General features: G+C 43.4%; 1 protein-coding gene across 3 annotated transcripts in view; it reads right to left on the reverse strand.

Moving 5' to 3' along the window:
- Positions 1 to 20203, reverse strand: part of LOC120838746 (tight junction-associated protein 1) — a 25211-nt gene continuing 5008 nt past the window's right edge. For all 3 annotated transcript variants that reach the window (XM_040208791.2, XM_040208789.2, XM_040208790.2), the window contains exons 3-8: positions 17123 to 17248; positions 16399 to 16515; positions 11564 to 11707; positions 8818 to 8901; positions 6867 to 7076; positions 1 to 1097 (exon numbers count right to left, since the gene is read on the reverse strand). In XM_040208791.2, the coding sequence (XP_040064725.1) occupies positions 957 to 1097; positions 6867 to 7076; positions 8818 to 8901; positions 11564 to 11707; positions 16399 to 16515; positions 17123 to 17248 (822 nt within the window). In that variant the 3' untranslated portion in view covers positions 1 to 956. The remainder of the gene's footprint in view (positions 1098 to 6866; positions 7077 to 8817; positions 8902 to 11563; positions 11708 to 16398; positions 16516 to 17122; positions 17249 to 20203) is intronic.

The following is a 20203-nucleotide window of genomic DNA, read 5'->3' on the forward strand; positions in this document are numbered from 1 at the left end:
GGTGTTTTCATTTCTTTATGTCACTAAAACACTCATTTTTACACTGTTGTCGCTGCCGATGGCCCTTCGTGGCTTAGCACGGTGTTCGGTCTTCCTCGGTGTGTCGACCCACTAGCCGGCCGACACGGGCACAACAAAGTACACCAGAGACGCAGTGACAAAGCAGATTTTCGATCGGCCACGCATCTCTTCCGAGCTAATCAAGCTTAACCTCGACGCTCCTCAAAAGGTGGCGACGACGCGTGTCTGTCATCTCGGAAATGAGTCGTTGCACCGGTGTCGACTAGGGCCAATAAACAAGCCACGCTTCCGAGTAGCGACACGTCCGCCACCATGGTGCCTAATATCAGTCATTAGTTGTCTGAAGCTTTACCTCAAATTGCAGGAAACGATCTTCCATCCTCCAGAGATGCCGAAACGATTCGCAACGGAGAAAACCGCTGCCGTCCGAGATTCCTGATGCCGTGTTTAAAGTTCGGAGTGTCGCACTTTCAAAAGGCAACGATCGCCAATGGCCATTTCTCCAGTAAGCTTCTGTGCATGCATACGCCCTCTTTCCCGGCCCTGCTTCCCGCCGTCATTTTCGGAGGGCACCGTCCCGCCCGACCAACATATTCGGCACCTGTCTTCACACGTGTTGCATCTTCGCACTTCTTTGTTGGAGTGTCGGCAGATGTGGCATAAAAAGCAACAAAAACCGATGCAACGGCACGATGCCAATGCCTTCTGGCGGGCGGAGGCACGTTGGGCTGCCCTTCCTTTGTTCCCCAGACAATTTAGGAATTTTGGGGAGTGGAGTGTCGATGCTCTAAGCGTGGCTTTTTCAGCAGCTCTAGCGTCGGTCGGCCTCGAAGGATGGCGGCCCGTGTGCCCGGTTTTTTGGCATGAATGCCCGACGTGCGTCTTTATTGCGGCAATAAGTTAGGTGGTTGGAACAGGAACGCGTCCGCCCGCGTTCAGATGAGGGTCTCCGTTGATCGTGACGTGTCTCCCGAACTGAGTCGCACCGCCACGGGCCGTCCCGAGCAGCAGAGGCAGGCCTGGGTGCCCTTGGAAGGGTGTGACCGCCGACGCTCCCTCGCTCGTTCTTCCAGGACCTGTAAGAAAATGCGACACAAGGGGCTCGTGAAGTCGTTTTATTAACGTCTTTGGCTAAGTGTTCGGCATTTCTTGAAGCCCAAAAGTAAAGCCTGGATAAAAGTGTGGCCGTGAGGCTTGACACTGATTGGTTTTGAGAAGAGAAAGGCCATCGCACTAGAAGAGCGTTTGCACTAGGTGGGAATCAAACCCAGACCATTTAGATTAATAAAAAAACACTAACAACCTCAAAAAAAAAAAATTTTTTTGTTTTGCGATTTAGTATGGTTTCAGGAGACTACCCAACCAATATTTTGCTAAAATCGCATATATTTTTAATAAAGCAAAAAAATCTCAACTGCTTGAAACTGAAACACGAGCACCGAAGCTCATGCTGGAAGTCACGTGGTTACACTCGACTGTTTTTCTTTTCCTCCACTTCTTCGACATATAAAGCAGACGACGAAGTTGCGTGCACATTTGTTGTGCGATTGTTTCGCAGTTACGTCCCTTCCGCTTTATGATTCGCGCTTGACGATCGATTGGCCATTACCGCGAATGACAGTTCCGAAGTAGTGGCCCCATGTACGTCGCAACGTTGTTCCGTCATCCAGACCGTGGTACGTCGGCATATTGAGAATGATGTGCATGTGTGCTTCCTACAATCTGTGACACATTATTTTTCTATCAACATATTTGCAGCTTCTTGGAGGCCAGAAAAATGGGGTTTGTGTTCTTTTCTATTTTTAATATTGGATGTGTGCCTTAGATGACCCACGACTTTGAATATATCGGGACCCCATAGTTTGAATGCCACATGACCATGAAAAAGAGTGAGCACGACGTAAACGGACTAATTCTCGAACAGCTGTTTTTCGGCGGAAGAAAACATTAATTTCGAGCCGCTAATTGTGTTTTGGGTAGTTGGGCTCTTATGGGTCATATTCAAATAAAATTCTCGTCAAGCATAAATACCCTCTCAGTGTCCCTTCAACACCTTGAAGAGAGATGTGGATTTCACAAAATAGGGTAGCAGGAGTGTTCAACGGGGCGCCACAAACCCCAAAACACCACTCATAAAGCGATATCCCAAACGGATGGCCGTATTTTTGTAAAATAAGGATGCAATTGAGCGAGAATCACGACACCATGTTTCCTGCAGAATTGTTGAGGAGGAGAGGAAACGGCCTTGCTTCCTTCGCTCTTCGCAGAGCCAAAGTGAGAATAGCGACATCACGGGCTTTTTAGGCCTTGTTCAAGCGCGCTCTTCTTTCACCAAAATATGAACTTCCACTGAAGATATCGCTTTATGAAAATGCTTTCAGGTTTGTAGCGCCCCACCTAGCACTTTTGCGTTGTTTTTTAAACCAAAATTTTATTTCACCATCCTTTTAAGGGAGGACACTATCCAAAAGGGTCAACTTTTGAACCTTCGGGTTAATACAAATGAAATTTACAGTATATACTCGCAGCAAGACAGAATGCAGGGCAAAGTTCAATTTGTCTCCATGAATTGTGAAAGAAATTATAGTTTTTTTTTTTATCAGGAACACACTGACATTGTTTAGGAAAACTATGGTTAGTAAACTAATGTAATTCCCAACATTTTTCTTCACTAGATACACAGCAGAATGCCCGGAGAGTGCAAGTGTGAAAACAAATTTCCAAAAAGTAATTTATTTTATGTTAACATCGCACTAAAAATCAATTGTTCGCTTTTTTATGTTGTCAAAAGAAATTTTAACATCTTTTATAAAAGACATCCACTAAGCAAAAAAGAAACAATTCCACAGTTGCATTGCACATTAAATTCCAGCCTTTCCTTTTGTCCAGTTACCAAACGATAGTTTTCCTAAAGTGAAATTTATACTAAAAAGTGGAACGGAGAAAAACGCATTTCAAAGTGCTCGCACCTTTACCTTTTATTTAGCATCAGTGGACCGGAAATAATTTATAAAACAATAACTATGCAGTGTAAACAAATCAAACTTTCTGGGAATACTCTCTCTAGATGTTGGCAGATGCAAATATGGAATTTCACTTTTTTTTGTAGATTTTTTTTATTTTTTTGGGTAGTGTTTTCCTTTAAGTGAGTGTCTTTACAGCATGTCACAACACATCGCCTTGAATTGAGGTGCCATTTGACGAGAAAGTCCTGAAGGGCACCCTCTCTGCGTCCGGCAGATAGCAACTTAACACCCTGTCACGTTTTTAAACCCGGGTTGGTGCCGGTATCTCCATTCCAGCAACTGCTAACGAGTGTACATGCCACGCGTTAAGCCAGTCGCTAAATTAACCGATCAAGAGCATAGACACCATGCATATCATGTACAACACAATTGCCCAGCAATTCGCAATACAATTTTATGTAAGACATTGGCTTATTGTTGCCTGTGATGCCACTGCCGCATGTCTCGACCACTAAACTTCGAAAAAGTGCTTCGGGTTTGAGATGCAATAAAACACATAATGGAGAGATATACGATGTCCCATCCAAAGCTGTGAGCAAATCTATATTGTCGATATTGCATCAAAGATTTAATGAGAGCATAGCCTGAACAGCTTCAAAAATTCTCCCACGACCGATGGTGTGCACTTCCTGCTCCGTCGCTTCTCTGCGTCGCAGCAATGTACAGGGAACCTCAAGCTAAAACTTTGATTTGTTTGCTAAAACTTTGATTTGTTTACGAATGCAAACGTAATAACACCAAAAATAAACAGAAAAATCCTATCTCGAAAGTTTTAACGAAATGAAAGAAAATGTGCCAGGCCAGCATATAACATCAAAAAGCCAGGCCAATCTTTCTGTGAGTGTGAGTCTTCTGCTCTGCTGCTTCTCTGCGATGAAGTGGTGTTGGCAAGGAATGGCAATCTACTTGGAAACACTGGCTCGGAATGTTAAGATTTGCTTTTGTACATAAACAGATGACAGCAAGAAGGGTAGCAAAAATGTCTCAAGAAACAGCTCATCTGAAAGTCTTGGATGGAAAATGTGGCAGTTCAGAATGTAATTTTAGAAAATAAGGCTCCAATTTCTGCAAATAGTATGTGTGCCTGCTGTTTTGGTGCAATGCTGCAGTTAACTGTAAGGGAGCACCCTCAAGGCAGTCTGCCTTAGCATGTGCACAAGTGCCTGCCTTGTAGAGATGCCACCAGACCGCTTTGTAAAACAATGTCTCGAAAACTTTGGAGAAAGAATTATGCTCCTGCACGACCACTTGACTGCACTGCAATGGAATTTGGGGACAAAGCATTACTTCAAAACAACTGTTGCACCAGAAAAAGTTGACTTTATCTGCGGAAAGACTTGTATCTGGCAATATTGTAATATCCCCAGATATAATGCTGATACGAAAATCAAAGCAACATTATGTGAAAACATTTTGCCAAGTAAAATTTAGCCAGTGGGCTCAAAAGTTGAGGTGTGCAAATATCTAAAACTTCAAATAATTAGCAAGCAGTGTTGGCTACTTGATCTCAGCACAATTTTACTGTTTGAGGTATTCAAGTTTTTTTGTTTTTTTTAATATATTAAAAAATTATTAACGTCTTCACGATTCTCCAATTTGCTTGCATCAAGCGTCGCTGCATCGAACCAGGCTCTGGAATCAAGCTGCACCGCTTCACACTGGTGCACAGACGTGAAACTTCACTGTTTTCCACTGGCATACTAAGAGAATAGACTAACATGCCGGATCATCTCAGTTGGCTCCACGGTCTCGGAAAGTTTGCTTACTATTGTAGGCCAGCCTTCTTTGGGTGTAGGTAATTATAGTTCGACCCCTGGTTTTAAAGGACAGTGCCGAAAAATAAAGGCCTCGAGCACTATTCAAATAAGGTAGTCATTGCTTTGCTTGCCATGTTACATTATCCGTTATCCAACTAATCTTACCAGGGTATTTATTTCTTAATGCAAATATGTGAAATGTATCTCAAGTGATAAAACTTACTTTTCATTGGCACGCTTTCTAGAAAAGGTTTACGTGGAGCGAAAGCTCGCCCTGCAGAACCCAAGGATCCTAGGTTCGAGCCCCACCCCTGCCCGTTTCGATCTGGATGAGCATCGTACCGGCATGCGGTTGTGTATCACTACTGCGTGGTGCACGTTAAAGACCCCAGGCTAGCGGTTGTACTGCACTGGCTAAATTGCTCATCTACAGCTGGGAGACTCGTCGCCCCTGTGAGGCAGACCAAGTTCTAGGCTGTATAAACATACACACAACCCAATTATTATTATTAAAGGTTTACAGCTACTTAAAATATCTATGCTCAACAATTCACATTAAATGTTGAAATATTCATATTCGATTTGCAATCAAAAATTTTATATTTGTGTACCTCAACTAAAAAAGCCAGCAAAAAAAAAAAGCTGCATCTCACTTTAATGGTATGCTTAAACCTGAAAGCCAAGTGCCTTTAATGCACATACACTCCCGAAGGACTAGTTAAGTTCCCACACACCTGGTACGGTTCCGTTAGCTCTAGGTCAACTAAAATCCAGGTCAGGTTTCGGTTGGGCTCAGGTTAGGTAAAGTTTAGGTCAGGTTTCAGTTAGGATAGGTTTCAGTTCATTTAGGGGAGAGTTTTGCATTCTTTTGAACCTGCCGACAGCAACCACAGTAACAGGCAACCAGATGATAACATCTTGCCTCCACAATATTGTAACACCAAATTTCGGATTCACTCTGAATTAGGCACGCCAAGCATAAGGGGACCCGCCACTGTAATGAAAGCGCTTCTGGTTAATTTAAGCATATCTGGCGCCGTACACGCATTCAACAGCTCAAACCTGTTTATCTGCTAAAATCTCTTAAAATTATATTATCTTAAATTCATTCCTTTTTTGTCCAAAGTGAACTTAACAATACTTCAAATATTATACCACAAAAACTACCACCGCGACGGGTGCCATCTAGGAGAGGTGCCGCGAACGTGTGCACTTGAGTGCCAGATATCCTTTTTGCTCGAGAAAGCATTATTTTGTTTAAAACCGAAGAAAAAGAAACTTATTCGCAGAATTAAGTTTTTGGAGATGAAAAAACAATGACCGGCGCCCGGATACGGTGATTAATCGCAGGAATAACAAAATGTTAAGTACCAAGAAATTGTGTTTGTGAAAAAACTAACGGCAAATTCGAACTAGTGCACATAGAGCGAAGTGGCCAAAAGCAAAGACATACATATTCTGGCATCGCGAAGTCCACTTCCAACAGGCGACAGGCACTGCCCGTCGGCCGAACTCTCTCAGTATAGAAAGCCCCGAACACGATGTCGTTATCTATGAGATGACCCTAGAACTGCATTTCACTAGAGCGCAGATTTAGCAGAACTTGCAGGATCAAACGTATGTGCTATCTACGAGAAATGGTTTACAAGATTAGCATAAAGATTTTTCGGTCAAGAAAGAATGACGCACGAAAAAAGAAATATACAGGAACGGCAACTGTCCATCTGCTACTCAATAAATGGTGACAGCGTGCTCTCCTGTCAAGGACATTCCGAGAGGTTTTAAAGGCCGACCAACAAGCAGAAAGGAAACTCTCCCTCAATTTCTCCGTTCCATTTGAGAAAAAGGGGGACCCTCCTCCTCTCTACCGGGAGTAGTTCAGAGATCCGCTGCTGTGTGGAGAGGAGGGGAAAAGTGGGCGAGTGGGAATGGAGAGAAGGAAACTGGGAACTAGTTTTTCTCCGGTAGAAGACGATTCTGTAGGTCGGACTTCAAGGCACGCAGTTGTAAGCGGTCGCAGGTGCGTGAGCCCGCCTTAGGGCCCGAGCCGGGTTGAGTTTACCTTGGCCATGACGGCGGCGCTGATGTAGTCCGGCAGGGGGTTCTCTGCGGGCTCCTGCGGTGAAGGCGGCTCCTCGGGCGGCACCGAGTAGACCATGGCGGTGGGTGGGAAGGTGGGCATGGGCACCCGGATCACCCGAGCCTCCGGGGGACTACGCACGGCCCGGCTGCCCAGGTGACTGCGCACTTTCTCCTGAAGCTCGTTTGGAAGCTGCAAGCCGAGCCGCGCAGATGCGTCCTTAATTTCTATTCGTCGACGACAACGTTGCCGTCAGAACAAAACGCGGAGACGAGTCAAGCTAGCATGGTTGCCGGCGGGGCAAGAACAGCGGGGCGTCTTTTTCGAATGTCCGTCCTCCGGTGAGCACTTGCCATGGGCTGCACGTGCACACACGAAGCTCACGAGACACGGTAGTGTTTCTTTAAGGTGGGAAGCCGAAAGACGTCCCTGCCATTCTCATTTTGTCGGTGACCATAGGAATACCGTATTTACTCGCATAATGAATGCATTATTTCATCTCGATAGCTGAGAGGTGCATTCGTTTTGCGGGCTAAGATTTTGCGCACTTACACGCTTTGCGCGAACGTCTTTTTAGGTGTTGATCTGGCGCAACGGGGTACTGTGGCACGTCTCTACCGATGGAGGCGCACCCGCGGTTGGGCGCAGACGCACCGCAGTAATCGTGCCTATAAATTGCTAACCTTTTTTGAGGCGCCTTCGGCATTCCTTTTGCCGATGACACTCACAAAGTTCGTTTGGGAAGGAGAGTGACACAACCGCTTTCATGATTTCGCCGTCCAGAAGCGGACCACGGACGACGCCGTGTTCGTTTAAGTCGATGCATCCGACAGACGAAACGTATCGGGGGCCGGGCGATGCCTCGACTCTAGCTTTGCTAGCAACGTGCACTGCTTGGTTTCACCGTCAGTCACTTGTGCAACTTCACAGTTGCAGCCATCATGCACGCGTATATGTCGCTCGCACGTATACGTGTGCATGATGCCCTTCTTTCTGGTGGCCAGAAGCGCCTCGTTAACGCGGTGGAAGCTGCACTCTCACGCACCCTTTCCCCCGTTACGTCCGACCATGTGACGTCAGTGGAAGCTACGTATACTGCCATGCTTGGCTTGGCTGCCTAGTTGCAAAAAAGATTGGCTCGGTGGCTGGCCGAGCAAAAAAATTAGAGGTGCTGTTCATTACGAGCAGAAAAGAAAAAGTCCAAAGACTGATGGACTTTGGGGGGGTGCATTCATTGTGCGAGTAAACACGGTAAGTACCATATTTTTTGGTCTGTAGGTCTCACCCCAGTATATGGTAGTTTTCATAAAAAACTTTGGTACATAAGTTGCACGCAGTTACGAGTGTGCAAAGAATGGTGCACAGAGTGGCCGCACGCACAGATCAATGCCGCCAGGCCTCAAATCGTCGGAAGAGCGGGCCGTTGGCTAGTGCTCTGCCTATCCCCTTTTGTCGTAAATGTCAACATTGCCTACATCTTGCACAATGAAGGTCCGCACTTATAAAAAAAAGAAAAAAAAAGACGCACCAAAGAGATAGGAAAGGCAAATTCCACATCAGGAAATACGGCAACTGAGAAGATAGCGTTCCCATTCGTTCCAGGATGAGATCGGAAGTTATGTTTAAATGAGCGTCAAGAAAGTGAAACGTGACTGGATGTACCGGGAGTTTTTTTTTTCAATTTTCTGAATGGATGCATTTTGCTCGAGAGGAAAACCACTTACAGGACCCCAAGACAAGGGAGACAACACAACGATATCTCAAATGTGTTGTGTTGTTCCTTTTTTTTTTTTTTCTTTTTCCCCTTGTATCAAAGTGTTATAAGTATGGCCGCTCACCATCTAGCCTGTGCTATTACCCTTATTTCAGAAAAAAAACACTTTCGAAAGCAATACCTAGTGTGCGTGGTGATGACTGCTTTCACGAAACTCACAGTGCTGTACTTGGAGGACACGAAACTGGAAGGTTTGCACTGAAGCAGCTGCACTGCGACGCTGCAGTCATTGCGATACTGCTCCTGCAAAGACGGCGGCGAGGATTTGGCCAGTGAGCATGACTCTGAACGCAGGGAATCTCCAATCGATGCGTATTCAACGATCGGTTGGTCAATTAATCAATGCCCTGTCGTGCCCCAAAACAGCTGGCAGGCCTTACAATTATTACACAAAATGTCCCCCCCCCCTTCCAAAAAAAAAAAAATTACAAGTTTTTTTTTTTATTGCAAAAATAAACTAGGCATTGCTGAACGCTCATTTTCCGCCCAAAATCTAGCGCTAGTGGACCGAACCAAACGCCAAAGCTTCAGAACTAACTGTTGACTTATTCAAAAGTTGATCAGAAATTGGCGACCGAAGGAGCTCTTGAATAGATGGGGCTAAATGGCGCCAGTTACCGAAAACGACCCCATTTTCCCAGTAAAATTTTTACGAAATAGCTTATAAATTTTTAATAGGATAACGGTTAGTGCTGAAACTGGCATGGGGTATGGACCACTAGCGCTGCATTCTGGCGGAGAATGAGCATTTTGGCAATGCATAGTCTACTCTTGCAGTGAAGAAAGCACTGTAAACTTCTTTTGGGGGGACATGCTGTACATAAAGTGACATTGAAAAACAACAAACAAAACTAGTGAGAGTACGACCCGGTGGTTTTCATCCGTAGTACAGAAATTGACGTAGTGCATCCCAGAGTGACCTTTTACAGGGCCATAAGAAAGGCCAAAACAAAAGTTATTTCGAGTGACAAAAGCATTTGAATTAAGAGGGATGAGGATAGGTTTGTCTGTCCTTGTCTCTCTTCGTTTAAGTGCTTTCATCTCGTGAAGGTCTATACTATGGTGCCTGGAAGGTGTCTTCGGTTGAAGTGTTTAGCGTCCTGTTCCTCCCATACATCAAAAGTGGTCTCAAAGTGGCAACAAATGATGTCACTGAAGCCGTGCGAATTAATTCGAATAGTAGTTTCAAATAATACGCTATTCGATATTCGCGTGGAGGTGAGCTGCAATATTTGTATTTTTCGAAGTGTTGATCGCAGTAGGTTAGCCCTGTAGAGCGCTCTTCCTGCCAAGCACCGATGCGTTGCGGAAAAGCAACACTCACGGAGCTCGCTTCTGCGGGTGGTGCTTTTCTGCAGTGCACCGGTGCTGGCTAAAAAGCGCACTCAGCGGGGCTAAAACACCGCAATCAATACTGCAACAGGGAACAAATAATACAGCCACATGCTTAATTAAGAGGAAAGCTTTCAAAATAAGATAATACGCTATTCGATATTCGCGTGGAGGTGAGCTGCAATATTTGTATTTTTCGAAGTGTTGATCGCGGTAGGTTAGCCCTGTAGAGCGCTCTTCCTACCAAGCACCGATGCGTTGCGGAAAAGCAACACTCACAGAGCTCGCTTCTGCGGGTGGTGCTTTTCTGCAGTGCACCGGTGCTGGCTAAAAAGCGCACTCAGCGGGGCTAAAACACCGCAATCAATACTGCAACAGGGAACAAATAATACAGCCACATGCTTAATTAAGAGGAAAGCAAACTTTCAAAATAAGATGCACACTCCTGGTATATTTAAAAAATTACAACTTGGTGAATCTACATTGTAGTAAAATTATCAAAACTAAACTGGCTATTATGCACGAGTATGAGTTAAGCAGAGATGCCCTGACAACCCGCATTATTCATTCGTGACTGGGGAAAAGATATTTGCATATAGTGAGAACATTTATAAATCCCCCGATAAGGTATAGCTGGGCAACTCTACGGGTTTAATTTGATGACCATTGCGTCGTTTACTTGCAATCCCAATGTAGGCACTGGAGCTTGTGAACAACCTTCCCAAGTTCAGCTGGATCTTGGTTAAAGCGTGGTGCAGTAGTGAAAGGCTTAGAAAAACCATTCAACTTGAAAATATTCGGCCAAAATCACCATTCGCTTCGAACTCAAAATGCACTATTTGCACGTGCTTGCCATAACATCCCAAGAGATAGCCCACCTAAAATCAAAAGCAAATCGGGTAAAAAAGAGTAGGCTAATTTTCGGCGTGCAATAAAAAAAAAGCTGAAAAAAAAGTTAGTTTTAGATTTTGTGACCTGCGAAACTTGAAATCGCATGGAGAGGAAATGAAGCCAAAGGCGACTATCCTTCACATTCAGCAATGTTTACTTATCTCCCACTGTGGCTAAAACACCATTTCTGCCGAGGTCACCATTGGCCAGGGCACCGCAATTACTAGAAGTAAACTATCTTTCGGTGTTTTCAAATTCAAATCGTGCCAAAATAAGGGTGGGCTATCTTTCAGGGGTGGGCCATCTCTAGGGATATTACGGTGGACACCACACGAGCCCGAGAGTCATGCTGTCGGATGCTGCGATCCTAGCGTTTGGAGCTAGAAGTCCCAGCAAAAAGCACGAGCGAATGTGGGTGTCACTGTCGTCGCGTAGTCCTGACTCCCGGCTGCCAAAGGCCTCCAAGAAACCGCCAAGCAGAAGAGCTATCTGCAGCGAAACGTCATATCCACCGCCGCTCCTGCGACACTGCCAGGACCGGCAACAACACGACACTTCTACGACATCATCGGGAGGACATCAAAGGACCACTTCTACCGACGCAGTAGGCACGCTGGCCAGGGAAGCGTTCTGACACACTGTACCGACACACTCAAAGAACTCTTTGAAACAAAGGACCTACGTTTTCTTCGCGGAGCTGCGCCAGAGCCAGCTGAGCATCCACGAGCCTCGAGGTGAGCTCCTGGAGGTCCCGGTTGAGCGCATTCTTTTCTGTCTCGCATCGGTCCACCACCCGGAGTAGCTTGTCCTCCAGACCCTGGTTGACCTGTAAGCAGTTGTTTTTCGGCCTTGCGTTAGAAGGGACACCGACACGGAAGTCGTGCATGCCTTATTTCTTAGGACTGGTTCGTACATTTGAGTCTGACCAATCAAATGCATTGCAACTGCTTGTAACCGCTTACGAGAGAATATGCTGGCACCGTCTGTGGGGTGGCACTGAAGCACTTGCAACCGGTGTATATTCAATGTGTGCTATTCTTTCACTCCATGCTGGAAATAATCCTGATAATGTTGTAAGTAGGGTTTCAAGTTTTAAAATAAATAAATAAAAATTTAAAAGGACACTCGCCAAAAAAGTTTTTTAATTTAAATTTATCCAAAAAAACTCAAAATTTCCGAGTTTTGCTGGCAAAAAAAGTGTTTTACAGAAACATTTTATAAGAGCTTAGGGTTAGTTGTCCTGGAAAGAAGCCACTTTAGTTTCCTTTAAAATCTTGAACTACTGATTTAAGAAAAAATTGGAAACAAAGTAAAATTAACCCCCCAACTTCATAAAACTGGGAACCCAGGAAAAAAAAACTGATAAACCTTGATTTTTTTGCAAAAAAATGAACTCTGAAAAAACACCCTTCAGATTTTGCAAAAGAAAGGTACAAAAACACGAAATCCTAGTTGTAAGCCAGGAGTTCTCAAACCTTTTTAGTCTTGAGGAATGCCCATCTCTTCCCACGCACAGTCGAGAAACTCCTTCTAGTCTCGGCATTAATGTGACAAAGCAGTGCGGAAGCCTATAAATCTCGGAAGCAATAATGTACAATCGAAGGAAAGTCTGGCACATACCTTAAGATACTGGGGAGCACCCAGCCCACTTTCACTGAAAACTGGCATGATCTAGGCATCGGCGTTTGTACGGTCAAATCGGGCACTTAACGTATAATACTGTCCAGACCGGTTATAACAAAGTCAACGGGAATTGGAAATCGCTTCGCTATATCCACGTCGTTATATAAGAACTCGTACAAATAACATGAAAAAAAAAAAAAAGATAACGCGGACAGTCATGGGCACATGTTTATCGAGCCTAAAGAAAGTGATCGAGGGTTCCCTGCACGCGTCCTCTGCCAGATCGGAGCCGCTTCCTGCCAACTGCGACAAGCTCCAATCGAAAAAATGTCCTGCTACATACAGAGCGTGTCGACAGCTGCGACGGCGTTGAAATAGTTGGTGCGTATTTCTCCATGCCTTTCACCACTGTTACAGCATGCTTAAGGGAGGACACTGCCCAAAAAGGTCAACTTTTGAGCCTTCGGCTTAATATGAAGGAATTTTACAGTATATACTGCCAGTTCCAAGGCAGAATGCAGTGCAAAGTTTCATCTGCGAACATGAATTGTGAAATTACAGTGGTTTTTATCAGGAACACACTGATATTCTTTAGAAAAACTATCATTAGAAAACTAATATAATAACCAACATTTTCTTCACTGGATATGCATCTAATGCCTAGAGAGTGCAGCTGTGAAAAATTTTTCCAAAAAGTAATTTATTTTATGCTAACATCAAACTGAAAAATCAAATAATTTCTTGCTTTTTATCTTGTCAACAAAATCTTAACGTATTTCATAAAACACATCCACAAAGTAAGAAAACAATGCCACAGCTGCATTGCCCATTAAATTCCACTTAAGAAAAACTGAGTGTGAGCCTTTTCCTTTGTTCTGTTACCAAAAAATAGTTTTCCTAAAGTGAAAAAAAATAGAAACCGAAAAAAACATGCTCAAAGTGCTAGAATCTCTACCTTTTTTAGCACAATGGACCGAAAATAATTTATAAGAAAGTAACTATGCTGTGTAAACAAATGAAACATTTTGTGAATTCTCTCTCGATGTTGATGGATGTAGATATTGCCACGCGCATCCAGGTTCGATTCCAGGGAGCGGAATGTTCTTTATTATTTTTACTTGGTATTCTCACAAATTCGAGAAGCTTCTCGTCTGATAGAGTTATGAATGTTGTATTCGCCAAGCCTTCTACGCCAATTGTTCCAGAATCCCACGCGTGTACATAAGGGGCTCCGCATGCCAAGCCGCAGTCAGTCTCGCCCCAGTGGTTGATCTTGCTGTTTCGCCAACATCGACGCATGCGACACTAACCTTCTAGTTCACTTTCTGCACAAGCTCGCCCCATTAAAACGTTTAAACTTGGATTGAGCATGTTTATTTATTTATTTATTTATTTATTTATTGTACCCTCAGGGCCCGAGGGCATTACAGAGGGGAGTGGGTTACAAAGTAAAATCACCAAAAAACAAAATGACAACCTAAGAATAGAAACACGAACATAAGAAATTTTAACTTAGAAAAGTGGTTAAACAACGCTTAAACATGGTGGCATCTGTTACAGACACAACTGACGATGGAAGGTGGTTCCACGTGATTGTTGTTTTGGGGATGAATGAATTATAAAAAGTAGTGGTTTTACAAACAGGTAGACCGATTTTGTGTTGGTGATCGACGCGTGGCGAGACATATGAGGGAGGGGTTAGTAATTTTTGATGCAAGGAAGAATTGTGATGATAAATTTTATGAAACAGACAAAGACGGGATAACTCACGACGTGAAGAAAGGTTAGGTAGGTTTAAAAACGTTTTCATGGATGTTACGCTTGCACTACGGTGATAGTTAGTAAGAATGAAGCGAACAGATCTATTTTGAATAGCTTCGACTGCTGTTGTAAGTAAGTCAGTACCGGGATCCCATATAGGTTGATAATAGATTCAAAAATACAAGAGTTAGACAAAAAGGACGGACAGGACAAACATATTTGTCCTGTCTGCCTTCTTTGTCTAACTCTTTTGTAGAACGTTTAGTTTCCAGTTATTTTCGACCTCATCATTTGTCATTTGTGACAACACGGCATTCTTCAAAATCAACTTTTTTTAAGAAACTTTTTTTAGGTAGTGTCCTTTCTTAAGGCCCGTTCACACTCTCGCAACCTCTTAAACCTGGGTTCCTTAAAACTTCTTAAACCAGAAAACACACTGGCGCCATCTATTGGGAAGCAGTGTAAACTCGGCGGTCCAGCATATTTTTTTTTTATTTCTCGCGCATTATCCTTTCTTTCTTGGCTCGAAAAACTTTTGTCAATGTTATAAACAAGCCTTTCTATGGGTATTACGCACATTTGACCTTGGAAATCCCGCAAAACCTTCGCTCTTGTGAAATGTAGTTCCAGGGTCAACGCATAGATGGTGCCACAATGCCAGTCTGTTCCCTCATTCTAAAAACATTTAAGAAGTTTTAAAAGATCTCGTCTCTCTCAGTCGTACTCGGTCGCAAGAGTGTGAACGGGCCTTTAATCAAAAATTCAGCTAAACTCGCAAAGGTTGTTCTTAGGCTTCTAATTGCCCACTAATGAGCTCTGTTAAATTTAATCTAGCTATAGTTATGAACTGTGGCTTCAGACAGCCCAATGCCTACATTAAGATGGCAAGTAAATGACAGATTTGACATCAAATTAAACCTGCCATACCTAATTGAGCGAATTTATAAATCTTCTTCCTATATGAAATATTTTCTTCAATTCTGAATTAAAATCGAACAAGCACAAGTAATATTACTGCCTAACATACACCCTTGCATAAAAGGCACCGTTAAATTAGGAAGATTTTGCTGCAATATAAATATCACCAATAATGTTTTTTTTTATTACACTATAGGCATGAGTATGCATTATATACCACTTTGGATGTGTGTTTTTCGCCTAAGTGCACAGCTGCACTGCGGCGAAACGAGTTGCGAGACCACAGTGTCAGCTCCGCGGGTATAACTTCTCCGCAGTGCATCGGTGCTTGAGGAGAAGCGCACTCAAGGGGACTAACCCGCTGCTATCAACACTTAGAAAGGTATGAATATTGCAGTTAATTTTGGAGTGAATACCAAATAGCATATAATTTGAAACTAGTATTTGGTAATTCAAATATTCGCAAGCCCTACTCTTTGCACATAGTACTTAGACATCCGAAAAAACAACTGTACTTTCTAAATTTTCAGTGGCATCGCAAGAATGCCAAGTGCCAGACACTTTCAGTTTCCTTTATGAAAACAGCTCCCTTTGGCGCAGACATGGCGCAAATTGTGCACAAATACAACCTTTGGTGAAGCATGTCGCAGGGTTTTCGTTCTGGCACAGTTTGGCACAAAGGGCGCACCAGTTCTACCACTGCTAGTTAAGAGTAATATTGTGCAAATATTCTAATTTACAAATGGCAGTTTTTATAAATACGTTAATCGATATTCGCTTCAAAGTAACTGTAATACTCATACTTTTTCAAGTGACGATTGCGACAGGTTTTGTCCCGTTGAGGGTGCTTCTCACCAAGCACCTGTGCACTGCGGGGAAGCAATACCCGCAAAGCCCAAGAGCTCAGCAGGTATTGCTTTCCTGCAGTGCACAGGTGCTCGGCGAGAAGCGCACTCAAAGGGGCTAAAACCCACTGCGATTGTGCAAAAGTATGTTAGGCAGCGATGTCTTAACAGCCCGCATTTATTATTCATACTTGTTTTCTTTTTGTCAAATTTGAATTGGAAGAAAGAATATTTGTATATAGCAAGCAGATTTATAAAACCCCTCGATTAGGATAGCTGCAACAAATCTCTCGTTTACATGCCACAGTTTATATAGTTACATTAAGGCTCTTATGGCAGCGCCTGCCTCAAAGGGGAAGGCACGGTTCACCTTCTGAAGCTTGCGATAACCGTCCTGGAGGCGGCGCCACTTGTCCTGGCAGGTCTCCTGTCGGCACGACGTCCCCTGGACCTCTGGGGGACGTCCCTGGGGAGGACCTTCCAGTACCTGCAACAAAAACGTCCCAAACGTGAACAGTGTGTGACAATGCGCAGACAGAGAGGCAGTCGTTAAACATTTCAACATAGCCAAGCCTGACTGGAGCAAAAGTCGCAACCACAGCTACAAAATAACCAATTGCAAGTAATTAAATTATCATAGCTAATTGCATTTATAGGCTACACTTGGAATCATAGAGTTCATTTCAGTACTCATCAAACTAATTTGTAACTGCATTTTAGATACCTTCCAAATTACTTGTAGATTCCAAAACCAATGAAGTGCAGAGATTCGCTTAGACGGGAACATTGTAAGCAAACAGTCGTGCAAATCAATGAATAAGAACAAACAGGTAAGCAACAATGCAACAGCATGCAGAAAACAGGGAAAAACATTAGAAAAGACGAAAATTACACATACCATTGCCTCTCTATAAAATTCTCATGCTCTTTTCACATCCTTTCTTGGCCCCAGTGTTCCACTGTTGTATGTAATCTATATTAATGATGTTTCATTCGTGGGCCAGGTGGCACAATTGTCCACCCATTGCAAAATGTCTCAGCCACCGCCACCCAACCAGTCATGCAACAGCTGACAAACTATGAGGTGCACTGACCTGTGTCTCCATGCGTACAATGTGGCAGTCTCGCTCCAGCAGTTGCCGCTTCAGGGCCTCGATTTCCTGATGCAAGTGGAGGCTGTTGCCTCCACTGACGCAGCTCTCACACACGCACCCACACTCCTAGTTTGAAGGGACAATAAGCCATTAGACTGCAATCCTTCCCCCTTTTGACATTCGAGTTTTTTTTTAATATGTTTTAGTGGTTAAAGTTTTGTTTCCAAAGGAATATAGTATAAACGAAGGGTCAATGCACAGTATTTTTTTTTTAATTATCCAGCAGGAGCATGTACAGTGCTTGCAAGCTGTCTAAGTTTAGAAGCATCGAATGGAAATAGTGATGGGGAAACGTCACCTTTCTTCCATTCAATTTTGCTTTGGCGCACCCGCTTCCGCGACTTTCCGGCGGTCTCAGGTTCTGAACTAAAGGTACTTTACAGAGCTTTTCTAGCTGGTGGTAAGCTTTCATCCCCTGAATTCAATTCTGAGAAGCACTAAGTCTAAATCGGAAGAGCCAACGCTCCAATTGTCATGTCGGCCGCAAGAGCGGTCAACATGCGAAGCGACCATCTGCGCACATCACATTTGCAGAGCGTTTAATTACAAAGCTACAAATGGCCCCATCAAAGTAAAGCACCGTGCGAATATAACGTTTATAGTTTGCCAAAGACATCACAAATAAGCAATACCTCCTGTGGTGTGTGTGCTTGAGTGTTTAAACGGGAACTTTTAAATGTGTAATCGCAGCCATACATGTATGGCGTCAACCGTCAAATGGTTACCTTGGGCGTTTTTTGAGCTACCCAAACTAAGCATATTTTCGGAATACCCAGGCATTGCTCTTACTGGCATGCTATTTATTATCTCCAATTTCGAAATAGCTATTGCAAAAATGGCAGATAAATGTCTTACAAAAACCAATATCAAATTCCACTGCGCTTTTCAGTGGGCTAACGCTGCATGTTGTGAAACATGCAGGTCGAGCAAGCAGTAAAAAAAAAAACAATGTCACTTTTTTTTTTCTTTTCGGATGGGGCGAGTTTTTTTTGTATTCATTTCACACTATCAAACTCCATGTAACCTATCAGGAACGATCTGCACTTCCCCCATATAGGCCTCCTGCGTTGCCCAGAGGGCGCTTCGAAAAGGGACTGGCTGGGACTCGTTTTGGGTAGTACAAACTTGAGCACCTCAAACCGTCACATATATAGAAGCATGCCTGTTCTGGTGTAGAATGCGATCATGAAGAAAATACAAAGAAACAAAAAAATTTGAACGCCGTCGAAGCACAGGTCACAGCTAGGACGTGAAGACCGTGAGCCAAGAGTTCCAAAGTAAAAAGGAAAAAAATAAAAATTATAGGAGGACCCTTCGGACTGCTTACATGTAGGAAGGCAAAAGCATCATAGGCAAGCAGAAAAAATGATTTTGAGTATGTTTCAACACAAAATAAAGTTTAGGACAAAGTCCTAGAGATCACCACCAAGTATGGTGTCTAGGACGGCGTCTAGGATGACGTCTAGAACAACCTCAAGGACGACGCCAAGGATGGCATCATCCTTGAGCATATGATTGAGAGGAAAGTGCTTGATGAAGTATTTTTATGGCCATGTTTTGAGCACAATGACGCCGCTTTTCGCGTATGTGACAGGTAAGGCTTTTGCCTTAAAAAAGAAAAGAAAGCGTCGGGAAGCCAGATATTCTGACGTCACCATCCAGAGATAAGGGACGCATACGCTAGAGGTGGTGACATGAATCTGGCACCTTCCATTGTCTTACAGCTTTGAATCTAGCCGATTTCAGGAGTCGAAAGGTGTTTTTCCATTCTTCAGCTCTGCACAGAAAGAAAAAAAGCTTGGCAAAGGCGCCACGGGAGTGTGAGGCCGAGTCATGCGAGTTTGTACTACCCAAAATGAGGGCGCCACAGTTTGTTCAAATCTTAAGCGCAGAAGGCGTAATATGTCTGTTAAAAAAAAAAAGGTAAAAACCCAATTTAATAATTTCGCAAAAAACTGAAGTTTTTGCTTGTGATTCGGATTATTAGGTATAGTTTATAGATGTCTATTAATGTGTTAAACCAATTTGGAGACAAATCAACGACAATCACAGTGTAGCTAGAGTACTTTGTAAAAAAGGGCATCCGAGAGCGTACTCAGGCATTTCCAAGTTTTCACAGAAACAGCCCATAAAGACCAAACAGTCAAGACAACATATTTGAAACTTGAAATCCGAAAACACATTAATCTAAAAGAAATTTGGAAGCGTAGTCTCTGAGACCAAAACAACCCAAGTGACTTCCAAAGTCAAGGACATAACATTCCTCCATGATCGTTCACTTGTTTTGGTTCGACTTTCATTTCGTTATTCAGCAAATATGCAACTCCGCAGCAAAAATGTGATAGGATGGTGTCTCAACAGCACATTCCAATGCCTTGTAGTGAAAAAATTTATAAATTTTTAAAGGGTGTCTGAAGGTTCTTATTAGTGCCATAACCTATACCAATTTGACAGTCATAATTTCCTGCAACTTGAGCAGTGCCCACTTAAAGGTGTAATTGAAATACAATGCAATTTCTGGGAAAAGACAGAGCTAAAAGATGGTGCAAGCATTCTTCTGCCGTGGATACTACGGGACGCTAAAAAAAACACCGTCTGCCATCCTCGTTACAGGAATGCAGTGCCCTTCGTACGCTAAATTGACAGCAGACAATGCTTGGCCATTCAGCCTTCGCTTTTCTGCTCTAAAATATCCCTCAAGAAATTGTTCGCTTTGTTGAGACGTGCAGCTACGAAACCATGCACCATATTTTATTTTTCATTTATTTCACCTTAAAAGGGAACCCTGCCAATCTTTTGGTAGTCTTTGATTCGGCTGGAAATTGGCAGACCGCATCAATAACCCTTTCTAAACTGATAACCAAAATATTTCATAAAAATAAAAAATTGTCCTTGAAGTTTGTGCATTTTTAAGTTATGTTGTCCGTGTGGGTTCCAGGAGGCAATTTTCTACTGGCAACAAAGAAAAATCCCTACTTTTCCCCACCCGCATACGTCACGGATGTGCAGGCGGACGAACGA

Source organism: Ixodes scapularis, unplaced genomic scaffold, assembly GCF_016920785.2.
Source record: "Ixodes scapularis isolate PalLabHiFi unplaced genomic scaffold, ASM1692078v2 PGA_scaffold4__175_contigs__length_147842914, whole genome shotgun sequence".
NCBI classification, from domain to species: Eukaryota; Metazoa; Arthropoda; class Arachnida; order Ixodida; family Ixodidae; genus Ixodes; species Ixodes scapularis.